This window comes from Anabrus simplex, chromosome 6 (assembly GCF_040414725.1).
Source record: "Anabrus simplex isolate iqAnaSimp1 chromosome 6, ASM4041472v1, whole genome shotgun sequence".
Lineage (NCBI taxonomy): Eukaryota > Metazoa > Arthropoda > Insecta > Orthoptera > Tettigoniidae > Anabrus > Anabrus simplex.
The window spans coordinates 294653339-294668112 of NC_090270.1; the positions used below are offsets into that span (position 1 = coordinate 294653339).

Below are 14774 nucleotides of genomic sequence, written 5' to 3' on the forward strand. Positions count from 1 at the left end.
CCCTGCAATTGGCATAAAGTTCTGACCACTCCTTCTTGGTGTTGCATTTGCTCTGTCAGTCAGTGTAAATGGCCCGAACACAAAATGAATGGAGGCGTATACCTGCGCTCCTAAATGAAGAATAAAATACTAAAGGGGCTCTCGGCCAATTGATGCAGGAGCTAATCCCAAGCTACTGAGGTGACTCGAATGAGAGTTACTTTAAGGCATTACAGAAAAGAAGAAAAACAGTTACCAAGTCCTAGTCGCCTCAAACCAAGTTGCAAGGGAACTCGAGAGGGTAAAGCACTCTCTATCCCCGATTTACAGTTAAGGACCTGTCCGACTCGTTGGCTGAATGGTCAGCGTACTGGCGTTCGGTTCAGAGGGTCCCGGGTTCGATTCCCGGCCGGGTAGGAGATTTTAACCTTAATTGGTTAATTCCAATGTCCCGGGTGCTGGGTGTTTGTGCTGTCCCCAACATCCCTGCAACTCACACACCACACATAACACTATCCTCCACCACAATAACACACAGTTACCTACACATGGCAGATGCCGCCCACCCTCATCGGAGGGTCTGCCTTTCAAGGGCTGCAATCGGCTAGTAATTGCCACACGAAATTATTATAGTTAAGGACCTTATGAAATTTTACATGAAAAGGAAGAAGTTTACATCAAACGGTTACATAGTTAGAAATTCGGACCTTCCCCTCGGATACGTTTGCAGAGAGAGCTAGAAAGATAGAATATGAGTGGCCATTACCTGGCTGATGTTCTGCCTGCCGAAGAATGAGGCGCCCCGCTCCTGTCTTAAGACACACACTCAGAAAGACGACGATCAATGAGACAAGGAAACTTGAAAACCCTGAAGGAAGGTTCGAGAGGATTCTGGACTAATCCGTACACACCCTCTCAATTTTTATTGGTTAATTCGAAATGAACAAGAATGCGGGATTGGTTGAAAATTAATTACAAATATTCGTGATTGGCTAGATTGAAAACTGGCGAAATCAAAAAGAAGTGGTGCCAACCAAAAAAGTAAATGAACATTGATTAAGTTATGAAAACCTAGAAACACAAAACTTCTTTAAATTACAAGTTCTTTCGCCTTGCACCAGGGCTCATTACTTCCTTTTTTGTAATGACATCTATGGAGAAAAGTTCAAACTTCTTGAAGTAAACAAACACCAAGCAAACAAATTCAGTCAGTTTAGGCAACACCCTAATACAATTACTTAATACTTCGGTAGTGACATCTTCTGAATAAAGTTCCAACTTCAAGTAGTAGTAGTTTCACATTTGTAGGATAGATAGAGTTCATTAAGGCGCTTCTTTTGAATGTGCGGAGTTGAGGTGTACCTCCCGGTACAATAATAATAATAATAATAATAATAATAATAATAATAATAATAATAATAATAATAATAATAATAACCGAGCTCGATAGCTGCAGTCGCTTAAGTGCGGCCAGTATCCAGTATTCGGGTGATAGTGGGTTCGAACCCCACTGTCGGCAGCCCTGAAGATGGTTTTCCGTCGTTTCCCATTTTCACACCAGGCAAATGCTGGGGCTGTACCTTAATTAAGGCCACGGCCGCTTCCTTCCCACTCCTAGCCCTTTCCTCTCCCATCGTCGCAATAACAGCTATCTGTGTTGGTGCGACGTAAAGCCAATAGCAAAATATTATAATAATAATAATAATAATAATAATAATAATAATAATAATAATAATAATAATAACAATAATAATAATAATAATAATAATAATAATAATAATAATTGTATGGCCTCAGCTACCGTGTGCAGACACTTCAATTTGACGCCATCTGGCTGTCTGCTGGTCAATTTCGACGTTCCGTTTTACTCTGGACCCACTCGATGGCAGACCCAGTAAGCCGAAACTCTCTTGGGCGCCTAAGGCTGAGATTTAATGAATTTTGTCGGATAAACACGAAATGTGTCACTAGAGATCTTTGAAAAAATGAAATGGCGTATGGCTTTTAGTGCCGGGAGTGTCCGAGGACAAGTTCGGCTCGCCAGATGCAGGTCTTTTGATTTGACTCCCGTAGGCGACCTGCGCGTCGTGATGAGGATGGAATGGTGATGAAGACGACACATACACCCAGTCACCGTGTCAGCGAAATTAACCAATTTTGGTTAAAATTCCCGACCCCGCACAGTGTGTCGAATCCCATATCTAGGTGGAAAAAATTCACTGCCGCAAATTAAAGCGAAACCTGGCTCATTCGATAGTGAACAAACCAGATGGTGACCTTCGGTCTTCCTTTCCACTTTCTGGTGCGTAGGAGGTATGGGGCAGGTGCTGAAACGTCTTCCTGGCAGTTATCAGCTCAGTTGTTTGGAGGTGTCGGAGTGAACCGAACGTTGTGTTTCTAGTGATTTCAATGAGGTGATGTATTCTGTGGATCATGGAATAGTGAAAAGAGGTATTTGTTCTCAGTTTTATGCATAATAGAAGCGTTCTGCACTAAATACATTATTTACAATGCGATGTAAAAGGGAGCAGTTGTAGAAAATTGGATTGTTTTTAGGATTTGCTCGAAGAAAACTTTATGAGTGCCTCATAGTGCCACTTTACTTTAAACGTCATTCGATGGGAAATTTAATGTAGATTCAGGATCTGTAGTGGTTTGGTTGCGCACGAATGTGCATGATGGTTTATTTTCTTATTTTCTGTGACTATGTGGGCGTCACCGCGAGAAGAATTTTTCAACGCGTGGTGGTCGTGTCGTAAAGAGGGGCGTTCAGAAGTCACATTTCAATATGTTATGAATAAACTAGAGCCTACAACTCTTACTGACATTCAGTTTCAGGATCTAAAAAACAAAATTAAGTTGATGAAAAAATTAAAATGAAAACCTACAACCTGTTTTCCAGTCATTGACCGGGTCAGGGATGTAATGAATGAAACATATATAGGCTGTTATTACAATGGGGTCGCCACTCCCAAGATGATTTATTAATGAGTGGTAAATGCTATGAAATGGTAATGGAGAGTGTTGCTGGAATGAAAGATGACAGGGAAAAGCGGAGTACCCGGATAAATACCTGTCCCGCCTCCGCTTTGTCCAGCACAAATCTCACATGGAGTGACCGGGATTTGAACCACGGTATCCAGCGGTGAGAGGCCGACGCGCTGCCGTCTGAGCCACGGAGGCTTAAAATTAAATTGATGTCCCGTAATATTAACAAAAAACGGGAGAGTGCAGGAGGAAGAGAATAAAAGATTCCTGGAAAAATTCGGTGATTGGTTAAATGGGAGGGATTTCATCGTGTTAAGTGAACAAGACGACATTGATCCAGCGTGTGATCCGAAAACAAGTTGTGTCCCTAACAAAGCCGGCCGTCATCCTAAGGAATTTAAGGACTTCCGTAAAGACGAAGAACCAAAATGTCTGTGATATTACCGAATCGCGTAGTTTGGAGTTAGTCGCGTTTGCTGCTGAAGATTCTTTTGGATCAAGGGGGAAAAGATGGAGGCTTAATAAAAAGATTTCATGTACTACTAGCTGCTCTTTCTTCTGGCTCTGAAATAAATTCAAAGCATTTGGTACGCAAATTGCGGCTTTGTATCTTAAACTATATCCATGGTATTATATGCCCGTAGCTGTGCATAAAATTTTAGTACACAGTACTCAAGTAATTAAACATTTTCTTGTGCCAGTAGGAACTTTATCTGAAGAAGCTCAAGAAGCTAGAAATATTGTCGGAGGTTTCGTGAACTTCATACTCGAAAATGTAGCAGGGATTCAACGAATAGAGACTTGCTTAACATGTTGTTGATTACATCAAATCCCTTAATGAACAAGTACCGAACAGTGCCACGTAAAACTCCTGGTAATTTACCTATGGAAGCTACTGAGTTACTGACTCCCAAGATCCTTTCACATGAAGACCAGTATAGCAATGACTACTATTCTCTGCACTCTACAGACGAATTAGAGTACGAATGAACATTGGACTAGTTGTTATTATGAACGGGATGAGATTGTTGAGACAATTACTTGTAAATACTGTAAAATGATCCTTTCACGTCCTTTATGAAATGTTTCTGAGTGTAATCTTTTTTAATGTGGAAATACAATATTATATAATAATATTGTTTTCATGTGTAAGGTGTGTTTACTAAAACTACCTCATTAACAGGACTGGAGAATGAAATTTTGTTATAAAGAAGTATTGTTATGATTTGACGAATATATTTTTATTAAAAAAATAAATGTTTTTTGTTCATATTTCGTTGTTCTATGTTTAATACTAATTTAAAATACGTTTTCAATCTGGAAGAATTTAAATACAATGCCTTCGTATATTCCCTCAAATAACGTGTAACAGGAATACTGGACTGAAATCCTCATTGTTATTCATGTTTTATCCAGTTTTAAATAGTATGTTTACCACTGTTATAAACTATAATAAAACAATCCAAATCGTGTTTTTACTCCCGTAAAAATGGACGATTCTTTTGTTGCTTTCGATCATTCTTTAAACCTCCCCTTGCCCCTCACCCCTATATATTTACCCCTGAACATCGTACACTTTAGACAATGCCAGACATGAAGTTAGCGACCTCAAAAACGGTATATTGCCAACGTTTAATAGGATCCTAGCAGTATTAACGAAGTTATTAATTTTTTCCACCTAGAACTGGATTTGACACACTGTGCCTCGCCGGAAATCGAACCCGGGACTCCTGTGACCAAAGGCCTGCACGCTAACAATTTAGCCATAGAGCCGGACACCAGAGATCTTTTACATGCTGACATCGTACGACATGGAGTGTCGAATGGACTTTCTTCCGCCCTTCAAAAATCCTACTACCTCTGCCGTAGACCGACACTCTACCACTGATCCACGGAGGCAGCTACCTGACCACAAAAGGGCTATAACCCAGGATATAACCCAGCCTTCCTTCTTACTCGTGATTTAACGTCGCAATAACACATCGAAATTTTTCGGCGACGCACGGATTGAAACGGGCTAGGAACGGGAAGGAAGAGCTTTTGCCTGGTGTGAAAATGGGAAACCACGGAAAACCATATCCAGGGCTGCCAACGGAAAGATTTAAACCCACCATCGCAAGAATATAAGTTCACAGCTATGCGACCCTAACCACAGGGCCAACTCGCTCGGTTATGCTCCAACTGCCCACTCCTATTCCATAATAACTGGTAACCCCAATCTCAGGACCAATTACTAGGTGATCTAACCGTTGTCTAAAGTTCACTAACTAGGACGTCACTACGCCAAACCACACGACAAAATATAATGTTATTTTTTAGTCCCCTTTCAGTTGCTATTGATGTTTCGAAACCCCTCGAGTTTCGGAGCATTGTCCAACAGCAATTCTTTAACATGCCAAGATTCAGCGACACGAGGCTTTCAACCTCAAACGTCATTGACAATGTAGTCGGGATGGAATTTGCTATCTTGAAACCAGAAATTCAACGACTAATCCATTGAGCAACTGAAGTCGACAATACGGGTCATATCAGTTTTAATAATCACTTTAAAAATAGCCAATGTAACACGTAAACTTGGCTACCTGTTTGGAACAGTATCAAGTACGCAGGTTTACTGTGCAGTGAATGCTGTCTTGCATGAATAGCAAGTTCATAGGTCTATATGTATGTGGTGATTTTCCTCCTGCGATTCTTATGAGTGTTTCTTAATACCATCCATTCTCTATTCCAGAAGTGTCGGTGGGTGGTGACTTCTGTACTAGCCCACAGCTTCTACTTGGCCGGGCTTCCATACGTCCGGGAAGTCCCGATCCTCGACGGCGGAGTATGGCCAACAGCACCGTTCCCACAGTCAGTGTACGTCCACCAACACCTACCATCGTGGTATCACCCAGCAGCAGAAGAACCAGTTTAGCCAGCAGGAGAGGAAGCGAGTTCGAGTCAGGTAGCAGAAGAGGAAGTGCTGCCAACAGTCCGACAAACCAGGTAAGAATCTGCTATAGTCGTAATATTGAAAGATACGTTCTGACAGTTCTTGGAGGGAGGTCCGTTTTCTGCCTGCCTGGGTGGGGAGAAGTGAGTAGGGAGTATGGTTGCCATGGAAACGAGAGCGGATCTACTGTGGTTGCCATGGAGACGATCCTGCTGGCCGGCTCGTGTTGCTTGGAGTTGCCAAACCTCTCACTTCTAAGTTACGTACAACAGAACACAGCGCTCTGAACGAACGAGCAAGGGAGCCGGAAGCGAAGGGAAGGAGAAAGGAATGTAGGAATATAGCAACACGGCAAGTGCGATGTTCTCCCTCCAGTACTATCTGTCAAACTGCTTTATATAATATTACGGGTATAGTTGAAGTAAGGATTCAAATCTCATCGCTCGGAAAAGAAGATGGGGCAATTCACTTAATGAAAACTAGCCTAGTTCAATTGCACATCAAAGGAGATTGAATTTTATCAATCACATTAACTTGGCAGTAGGTTGGACGTACACCGATCCCTAGCTTTAAAATGCAGTAATAATTATTATATAACCTGCACGCAAAGTGACCTTTTACGTTACGAGTATGACGTTTACGTCCGATTCGCATATAGTGGTACTAATCACAGGTAATGCACTACTCACGGGTAACGCAGACCTATGGTATTCCTCACATAATGGCGCCACTCATAGGTAACGCAGACCTCACATAGTGGCACTTATGACAGGAGCTGCTTAGGACCGTGACGCCTACACAGCACCCGTTTACTGGAGTTACTGGCTTGTGTCCTGGGGTGAATTTACTGGCTGCTGTCAGGAATATAGTGAGCGGGATGAAAAGAATCAGGCGTATGACACTTCGGTAATGAAATACAAAGAGACCGATCAAGCGACAAACAGAGAAACGGCATCGAAAAAATTCTCATTACTATCTGCCAAAAAGAGTTAGGAAAATTAAATAAGCCAATTCGTTCAAGCGCTGAAAACGAGGATGTTTATAAGCGGACCGTATGGTATTTCGATTTGTTCGGATAAATTATCATTAAGGTTTGGAAGTTAAAGGAAAGTCATATTTCTTTCCTGAGTACACTTTACACGAAATCTGAAAATTAAGTGTGAATGACGGGACCCTGGCCCCGTTTAAAGCAATTTGATGTTGCATATAAATGCATGTTTCGGCCATTTTTGTTGTTTTGGTCGTATTTTGTTATTATTTTAGGATTTTTGTTTAAATTGAGGACTCGTTAAGAAAGTACGTGTTATCTGTGTCGGGTTTCAAACACAGGATTTCCAAATTGTGCAGTAGATACGTTTTTCCTTTTCCCACAACAGACAGGTAACAGCTTTAGAAGACCTGATTCCAAGAAGGATTTGTGTTCGGACGATTTTTAGTATACCATCATTGTAGACAGGTTAGATTATGACACGACACGCGTGAACTCACGGAATGTGACGATAGTATGTTTCCGGCTTTGAATCACTTCAGTAGATATATTTAGCTCAGAATCAGTTAGCAAACAAGTAAATTCAATGTTATATCTCGCCCAGTTCTTCCTTGAAGGGCGCAGTTACAGCTCTCTACCACTTTCACTACCAACGAACCACCTCGGTGCAAGTCTAATGGGGTTTATGGTTCCAGTCTATAGCTAGCTTCAGGTAGTTTCAGTCCTAAATTTTAGATGACGAGGGAAGTCATTAACAACGTGTAGATAGCTGTAGGAAGATTCTGTAGATGGCAGGCAAGTGGGCATGAAAACAGCGGTTTTTGTAATTAAAGGCTGTTTGCCTCGAAGTGAAGTATTTCAAGTCTAACCTCAATCAGTTGGCCCTTCTGACAAAGAATTAGTCGTATAACGTCAAGTATCATGGAGATAATATTGCTGGATTGCATTGAATCCGACTTTACCCAATCGATTAACATTGTTCGAATTAACATCGATTTTAATTCCAAATGCCCATATGCCTGTGCTGTAAATCTTTGTTCCTTGTGCTTGCTTATTAGAAATATATCTTCGCCAGTCGTCCTGAAATCCTGTATTTACTGTTTGAGTACACCTCAGGGGCTGGAAGGTGAATGGTTCTATTAATGTATTTATTTATATTTCCTGTCTCAGTGCACATAATTCGTTATTTTTATTTTCACGTGGTTCTTGGATAATGATGTGATACCCATTATGGTCTCACTCGTTGGCTTAATGTTCAGCGTACTGGCCTTCGGTTCAGAGGGTCCCGGGTTCGATTCCCGGCCGGTTCGGGGATTTTAATCGCTCCTGATTAATTCTTGTGTCTCGGGGACTGGGTGTTTGTGTCCGTCCCAACACTCTCCTCTTCATATTCACACAACACACTACACTAACAACCACCAAAGAAACACGCAATAATGATTACATTCCTCCATTTAGGGTTGGCGTCAGGAATGGAATTCCGCTGTAAAACAGGGCCAAATCCATATGTGCGACACAGTTCGCACCCGCGACCCCTCAGGTGTGAGAAAAGCGGTAGGAAAAGAAGAAGACCAATGTCTAGCGTATGCTCTGCTGTCTTGCTTTTGAAGGAATTTCTTCTTCTTTCTTCGTTATGCCCGTTTACAGAGCGTGTTGGAACTTGTTAGCTTGATGATGGTTCCTCCGTATGAATAACCCACATAAGACTTTTGATTTGTAAGTCTTTAATCTAAAGCTTACCGGTATTGGTGATTTTCTTCCCCAAAGGACAGGTATGTTTATAATTATTTCTCCATATCTTGAAAACTTATTCCCATAAATTTCTTTCATTTCTCCCTTTCCACTAACTTTCCTTATTATTATTATTTTTTCGTCAAATGTTGAATTGTCAACTTTCTTAGAGGATTTTATTTCTTAACTTGCGTATTGTCCGCCTCTGTGGTGTAGTGGTTAGCGTGATTAGCTGCCACCCCCGGAGGCCCGGGTTCGATTCCCGGCTCTGCCACGAAATTTGAAAAGTGGTACGAGGGCTGGAACGGGGTCCACTCAGCCTCTGGAGGTCAACTGAGTAGAGGTGGGTTCGATTCCCACCTCAGCCATCCTCGAAGTGGTTTTCCGTGGTTTCCCACTTCTCCTCCAGGCGAATGCCGGGATGGTACCTAACTTAAGGCCACGGCCGCTTCCTTCCCTCTTCCTTGTCTATCCCTTCCAATCTTCCCATCCCTCCACAAGGCCCCTGTTCAGCATAGCAGGTGAGGCCGCCTGGGCGAGGTACTGGTCATTCTCCCCAGTTGTATCCCCGACCAAGAGTCTGAAGCTCCAGGACACTGCCCTTGAGGCGGTAGAGGTGGGATCCCTCGCTGAGTCCGAGGGAAAAGCCGAACCTGGAGGGTAAACAGATGATGATGATGATGATGATGATATACTTCGCTTCTGGAGCGCTGGATGTATGGTCACGAAGTGAGAAAAAGATTTGAATTCCTATTGCATTTTTGTTACTTGAGTAATCCGGCGGAGACATTACATTTCCAAAATCGTTATCTGTGGAACACTCTCTTCTTGCGTTATTTGGTGTGATACAACTGGCTAGAAATAGTCTTCTTTCTAGCTCCTTGGTGTTATACAGGGTGCAGCGAAATTCGCGGACTTGGGCGTCGCATTGCGTCTCATCACATGCCAGCAATCAAAAAATGTCTCTCACAAAAGTTCGTCCTGCGAGTATATCCGGCAGAAAAAGGACGTTGAAGAGTGGGTATCTGGCAACAGTGTAACCACATGCACAGTAACTACCGTACCTCTGTCAGCACGTAGCAGTCTTTCTGTGCAGGTGGTGCAATGGATAGAGTTTTGGGTTAACAAGCAGGAGGTCGAGGGATCGATTCTGGGTTGAGGCATACGGCATGTTTTTTATTTCGTAAATGTAGTCGAGGTGGTACGGTATCTGGCATCTTAATCGTCAAGACCGATTGCAGCGGGTCCTATAGAACCCATTTGCACTTAGATACTACGATCCTAGAAATGGACTAACAATCGTTTTCATTGGTCAGCTTTGAAAGACACCCTTTCCACGTCGTGGGCGCGAATTAATTCGCTGTTGACGATTAAAATGCCAGATACCATAACACCTGGACTACATTTACGAAATAAAAACATACGCCTCAACCCAGGATCGATCCCTCGACCTCCTGCTTGCTAACCCAAAACTCTATCCAGCGCACCACCTGTACAGAACGACTGATACGTGCTGACAGAGGTAGTTACTCTACATGTGGTTACACTGTTGCCAGATTGCCACTCTCCAACGTCCTTATTCTGCCGGAAATACTCGCAGAACGAACTTAGATACATTTTTTGATTGCTGGTATGTGAGGAGTCGCGCTGCGACGCCCGAGTGCGCAAATTTCGCTTCACCCTGTATACAGTATGTAAGCTGGGAACCTGGATGGATCACCTTTGCTAAATTGGAACATTGTCTACGAGATATACAAGGCCGGGAAATGTTTATGAATTGGTGGTATATTTCTACATTTCATTACAGGTGTGTCTCTTTCCTGTTTCAAGGAGGGATAACTTATGAAGACTAAGGGTTCATTTAAAAAATATAAATTACAGACACTGGATGATGTCCTCGGTGACCAAAGGGCAGCTAATTACCGCCACTCGTATAAAAATGGCAATTCTCCATTTCTCTTATTAAAAATGGGTCGGCAGGGGACGAATGAAGTGTGTATAAAAGTTGGAATTGGATGGTCTTTCCTGCTGCTTTTTATGATGTTCCACTTGCATATCTCGTACACAACTTTCAAATTTAGCAAAGGTGATCGTAACGCCATCTGTTTTGCAATAGTGAAAATAATTCCTCTTGTAACTTTAATGAAGACCAGTGGTTCCGTTGGATGTTCGCAAATGGAGAAACCCATTATTAACCGTAAGACTGACACCACAGGAAACAAAATTAATTGTATGCAAATAGCCGAAATAATGTAGAAGAAGGAAGATTCATTCCAGCAGACATAATGATGATGCCTACGTCACAGTGGACCTTGAGAAGTAACAGCGGGGAAGACAATCTAACACCAACTTTTATACAATCTTTGAATCACTGTGGCATCAAGGGAAAGCCATATCTGTACCGAAACTTCAAGATCAAGTATGCATGTTGCATTTGATTCCCTGTGATCCAAAGCCCTTTTAACAGTTTCTTATTACAGGCGATGAAGTAGTCTATGACATTGAATGGTTTAATGGGGCAGAGAATTCAGAGGATCGTACAGCCGAATGTTTATGTTCTTCAAGAGGTGCTTTACGTGCCTTCTATGATGCTTTTCAACTGAAACCTTTGAGGTACAGATCAGATGCTTGGCCATGCAATCTAGACTGATGCTTGTGTTTGGTCTAATTTTACTGCTCGGTGTGTCCAATTTCCTGATCAGGCTCCAAGCTTCCCTGCTTGAGTGAGTGAAATCTGAAACACACCACATTACTCAGTAACATCCTGCGTAACAGGTACTTTCAGATTTTTCAGAAGGCTCCAGAAGTAAAGTACATAAATGGTGGACTTCCTCAGGGCTCTGAATTGGGCCCTATACTATTCAACCTGTACTCATATGACCTCCCAGTTAACAAATCCAGAAAATTCATCTACGCAGATGGCATCGCATTGGTCGCCCAACACCAACGCTTCGATGAGCCTGAGTTGATGCTTACATCAGACTTAAAGATTCTGGACAGTTACTTTCGCCAGAAAACCTTAGACCAAACCCTCAGAAAAATGTTGTGTCTACCTTGCACTTGCGGAGTAGAAGTGCTGGGTAAAAACAAACCATACCATTCAGAGGAGAGAATCTACAGTATTGTAGTAACCCAAAATACGTAGGAGTCATTCTGGACAGGTCCTTGACCTATAAGGATCAACTCTGTAGTGTGTGTCAGCCAAGATCAAGACCAGGAATAACATCCTTCAAAAGCTGGCGGGTACATACTGGGGTGCTAATGCTCAAATCCTGAGATCTACTGATTTTACAGTTCCTTATACCGTCGCTGAAGATTGCTGCTCAACCTGGCTTCACAGTGCCCACAATGGACTAGTAGACAACCAGCTGAACCAAGCAATGCGTATCATTACAGGGTGCATTCTACCAACTAACACACACTGGCTTCCCACCCTAAGCCACATACCACCTCCATACCTAAGAAGATCTCAGTCACTGCTTAACTTATGTAAGAAAACAGAAGACAATCCCCACCTCCCTATTGAATCTGACATAGCAGCATCTCCAGCTAAACGACTGAAATCCAGACACCCTTCTTGGCATGCTTCATTGAATCTACAGGACACCGCATTTGATGTATCGGACGCCTGGAAAGAACAATGGCAACAGCAATCCTCGTTACTTCATCATCACATCATTGCGAACCCCTGCAAGTGCCCAGATGGTTTTTACCTTCCCAGACGGCAGTGGAGGACTCTGAACCGAATTAGTACCGGCGAAGGTACATGTGGAGCCACTCTCTTCAAGCAGGGATGGAAGACATCACCGCAATGTGACTGCGGAGAAGAGGAGCAGACAGTGGATCACAATGCATTTGAGTGTCCTTTTCGCGTGCTTATAGAGGCTCTATAGAGGACTTGAACTGTGTCTCAAGCGAAGATCTTTTCTGGCTCTCAACTTTTGATATGGAACTTTAGTTATGAACATGAGATGGTTGTTGTTCATATTGTATATAATATTGTATTTATCATACGCTAAATATATAATAATAATAATAATAATAATAATAATAATAATAATAATAATAATAATAATAATAATAATAATAATAATAATAATAGTTTAATGGTGTAGTTGATTCTGAAGAAGGTGGAAATATTTAGCAAAAATGCTGAACAGTGTTCAAAACAGGCTACTGTACTGAATAAGTGTTTCCTGTTGCCAGTCTCCATACTGTATTTGGGAAATGAAAATAATACTGCTGAAAAATGTATGTTACATTATGTAACCAACATTAAAATGTTCAAACTGTAGTGGCTGATTCATGTTTGCTAAACTCAGAATACTAGTTTCCTTTTAGCTTAGCGTAAATGATCCAAGAGACATTCTTAACATACCATGGCATAAGGCTATAATATTTTTAGGAAGTAACATAATCTTACCAAAGTATCTATAATTACTTAATCTTCCCTCAATTGTGGAGAAGATACTTTTTACACAGATTTCATAATGAGAAGGTTTACAAATTGATCAATATCTCAGTTGGTATTATGGAGCTTGGATCAGTATTGCTTATCACGGTTCAATAAATAATGATAAGAAGAAGAACATGCCTTTGCTGGCGGGACCTAGTGTTTACAGTGCACTAAGTCTTCTGGTATGGGCTAGAGCAATTTTGTTACTTTCATTGATCTGTCTCTGTCTTATCCTTGGCTTTGACAAAATGAAAGTGACTGAGTTATGAGCGATGCTAGTAATGCCATTCCTTACGCAGCCAGTCCCTGCTATGAATGGTGTGAAAATATTGCTCATAGGGTCTGTTGGTGCATGCATTTCAGTGGGCTTGGCAGACTGATATGTAATAGCAACTTTTGGCTCGGTGAGGAAAGCAACGGGAAACTACCTCACTCCTCATTTCCCTAGTACGCCTCTTCAGTGATGCCTGGGCCATCTATGACAGCTCATGGCGGAACTGTTGGGGATCCAACCGGCCTTCAGGCTAATGACTAAACATACTAACATACAAGAAGAAGAACAGTAAAACTTCGATGTATTAGTGAGACGTTAGCTACTACCTATTTTACAATATTATCAGTGCGGTTTCGCTGTCAACATAAATGTATTTAAATGAGTACAATAACCTACCATTGACCCCATAATATCTCAGTATGCCCTATGTCTTTTCCATGTCCCGTCTGGTGGCCGTAATTGTTAAGACGTCCTTTATGATCGGCCACCGTGGTTAGCTGGTTCGAATTCCGATTGTGGAAAATGTTTTCACCATTAGAATGTTGGCCGGCAGAGTAGGAGAAGTGATGATTTACAATATCTAATCACTAGTTTGCGTGCCGAAATCCTGGATTCATTCTAAACCTCACCTCAGTGTTCATAAGGAGTGACAGCATTTGACCATGCGGATGGTTATTCTTCAGTCGGATGGAGACGTTAAGCCTTACACACTTCTCTTGCTGTTATTCGATGGGAGTAGGCTAAGAACCGACACAGGCTTTCACACTCTCCCTGCGGAGGTCATCCTTGGTTGTCAACCGGAAAGACATCCGCCAGGCCTTTCCGGCGGGCATATGACACCACATCACATCTTCCCCGTTGAAGGTGGTTCGTTTAATATATTTATTTAATAAATAAATAAATAAATAAATAAATAAATAAATAAATAAATAAATAAATAAATAAATAATATTCAAAAGTTCAATTGAGTCCCTCATACTGTATGATAACCTTATTTCTAAAAGATCCTAAATCCAAAAGTACAGCTTTACAAGCCGGGATGAGTGGCTCAGGCGGTTGAGGCGCTGCCCTTTGACCCCAACTTGTCAGTTTCGATCCGGGCTCAGTTCAATGGTATTTGAAGGTGCTCAAATACGTCAACCTCGTGTCGATAGATTTACTGGCACTTAAAAGAATTCCTGTGGACAGAATTTCGGCACCTTTGCGTCTCCGAAAATCGCAAAAGTGGTTGATGAGACGTAAAAAACAATAACATTATTATTATTATTATTCAACAATTTTACGGGAGAGAGGGAAAACGCTCAGAATGAAAAATCTCAACTGAATATTCACGTTAGCATTTTTATTATGTTCAGATAGAATAAACGCAATACTATACACATTATTTAATTTAAAACTTTTCATGTTTAACAAATATACAAGGAAA

General features: G+C 41.7%; 1 protein-coding gene across 1 annotated transcript in view; it reads left to right on the forward strand.

Annotated features, from left to right (window-relative positions):
* LOC136875989 (uncharacterized) overlaps positions 1 to 14774 on the forward strand; it is a 440031-nt gene that overhangs the window by 397127 nt on the left and 28130 nt on the right. Inside the window, exon 8 of the mRNA XM_068228292.1 lies at positions 5699 to 5952. Within this exon, the coding sequence (XP_068084393.1) occupies positions 5699 to 5952 (254 nt within the window). The remainder of the gene's footprint in view (positions 1 to 5698; positions 5953 to 14774) is intronic.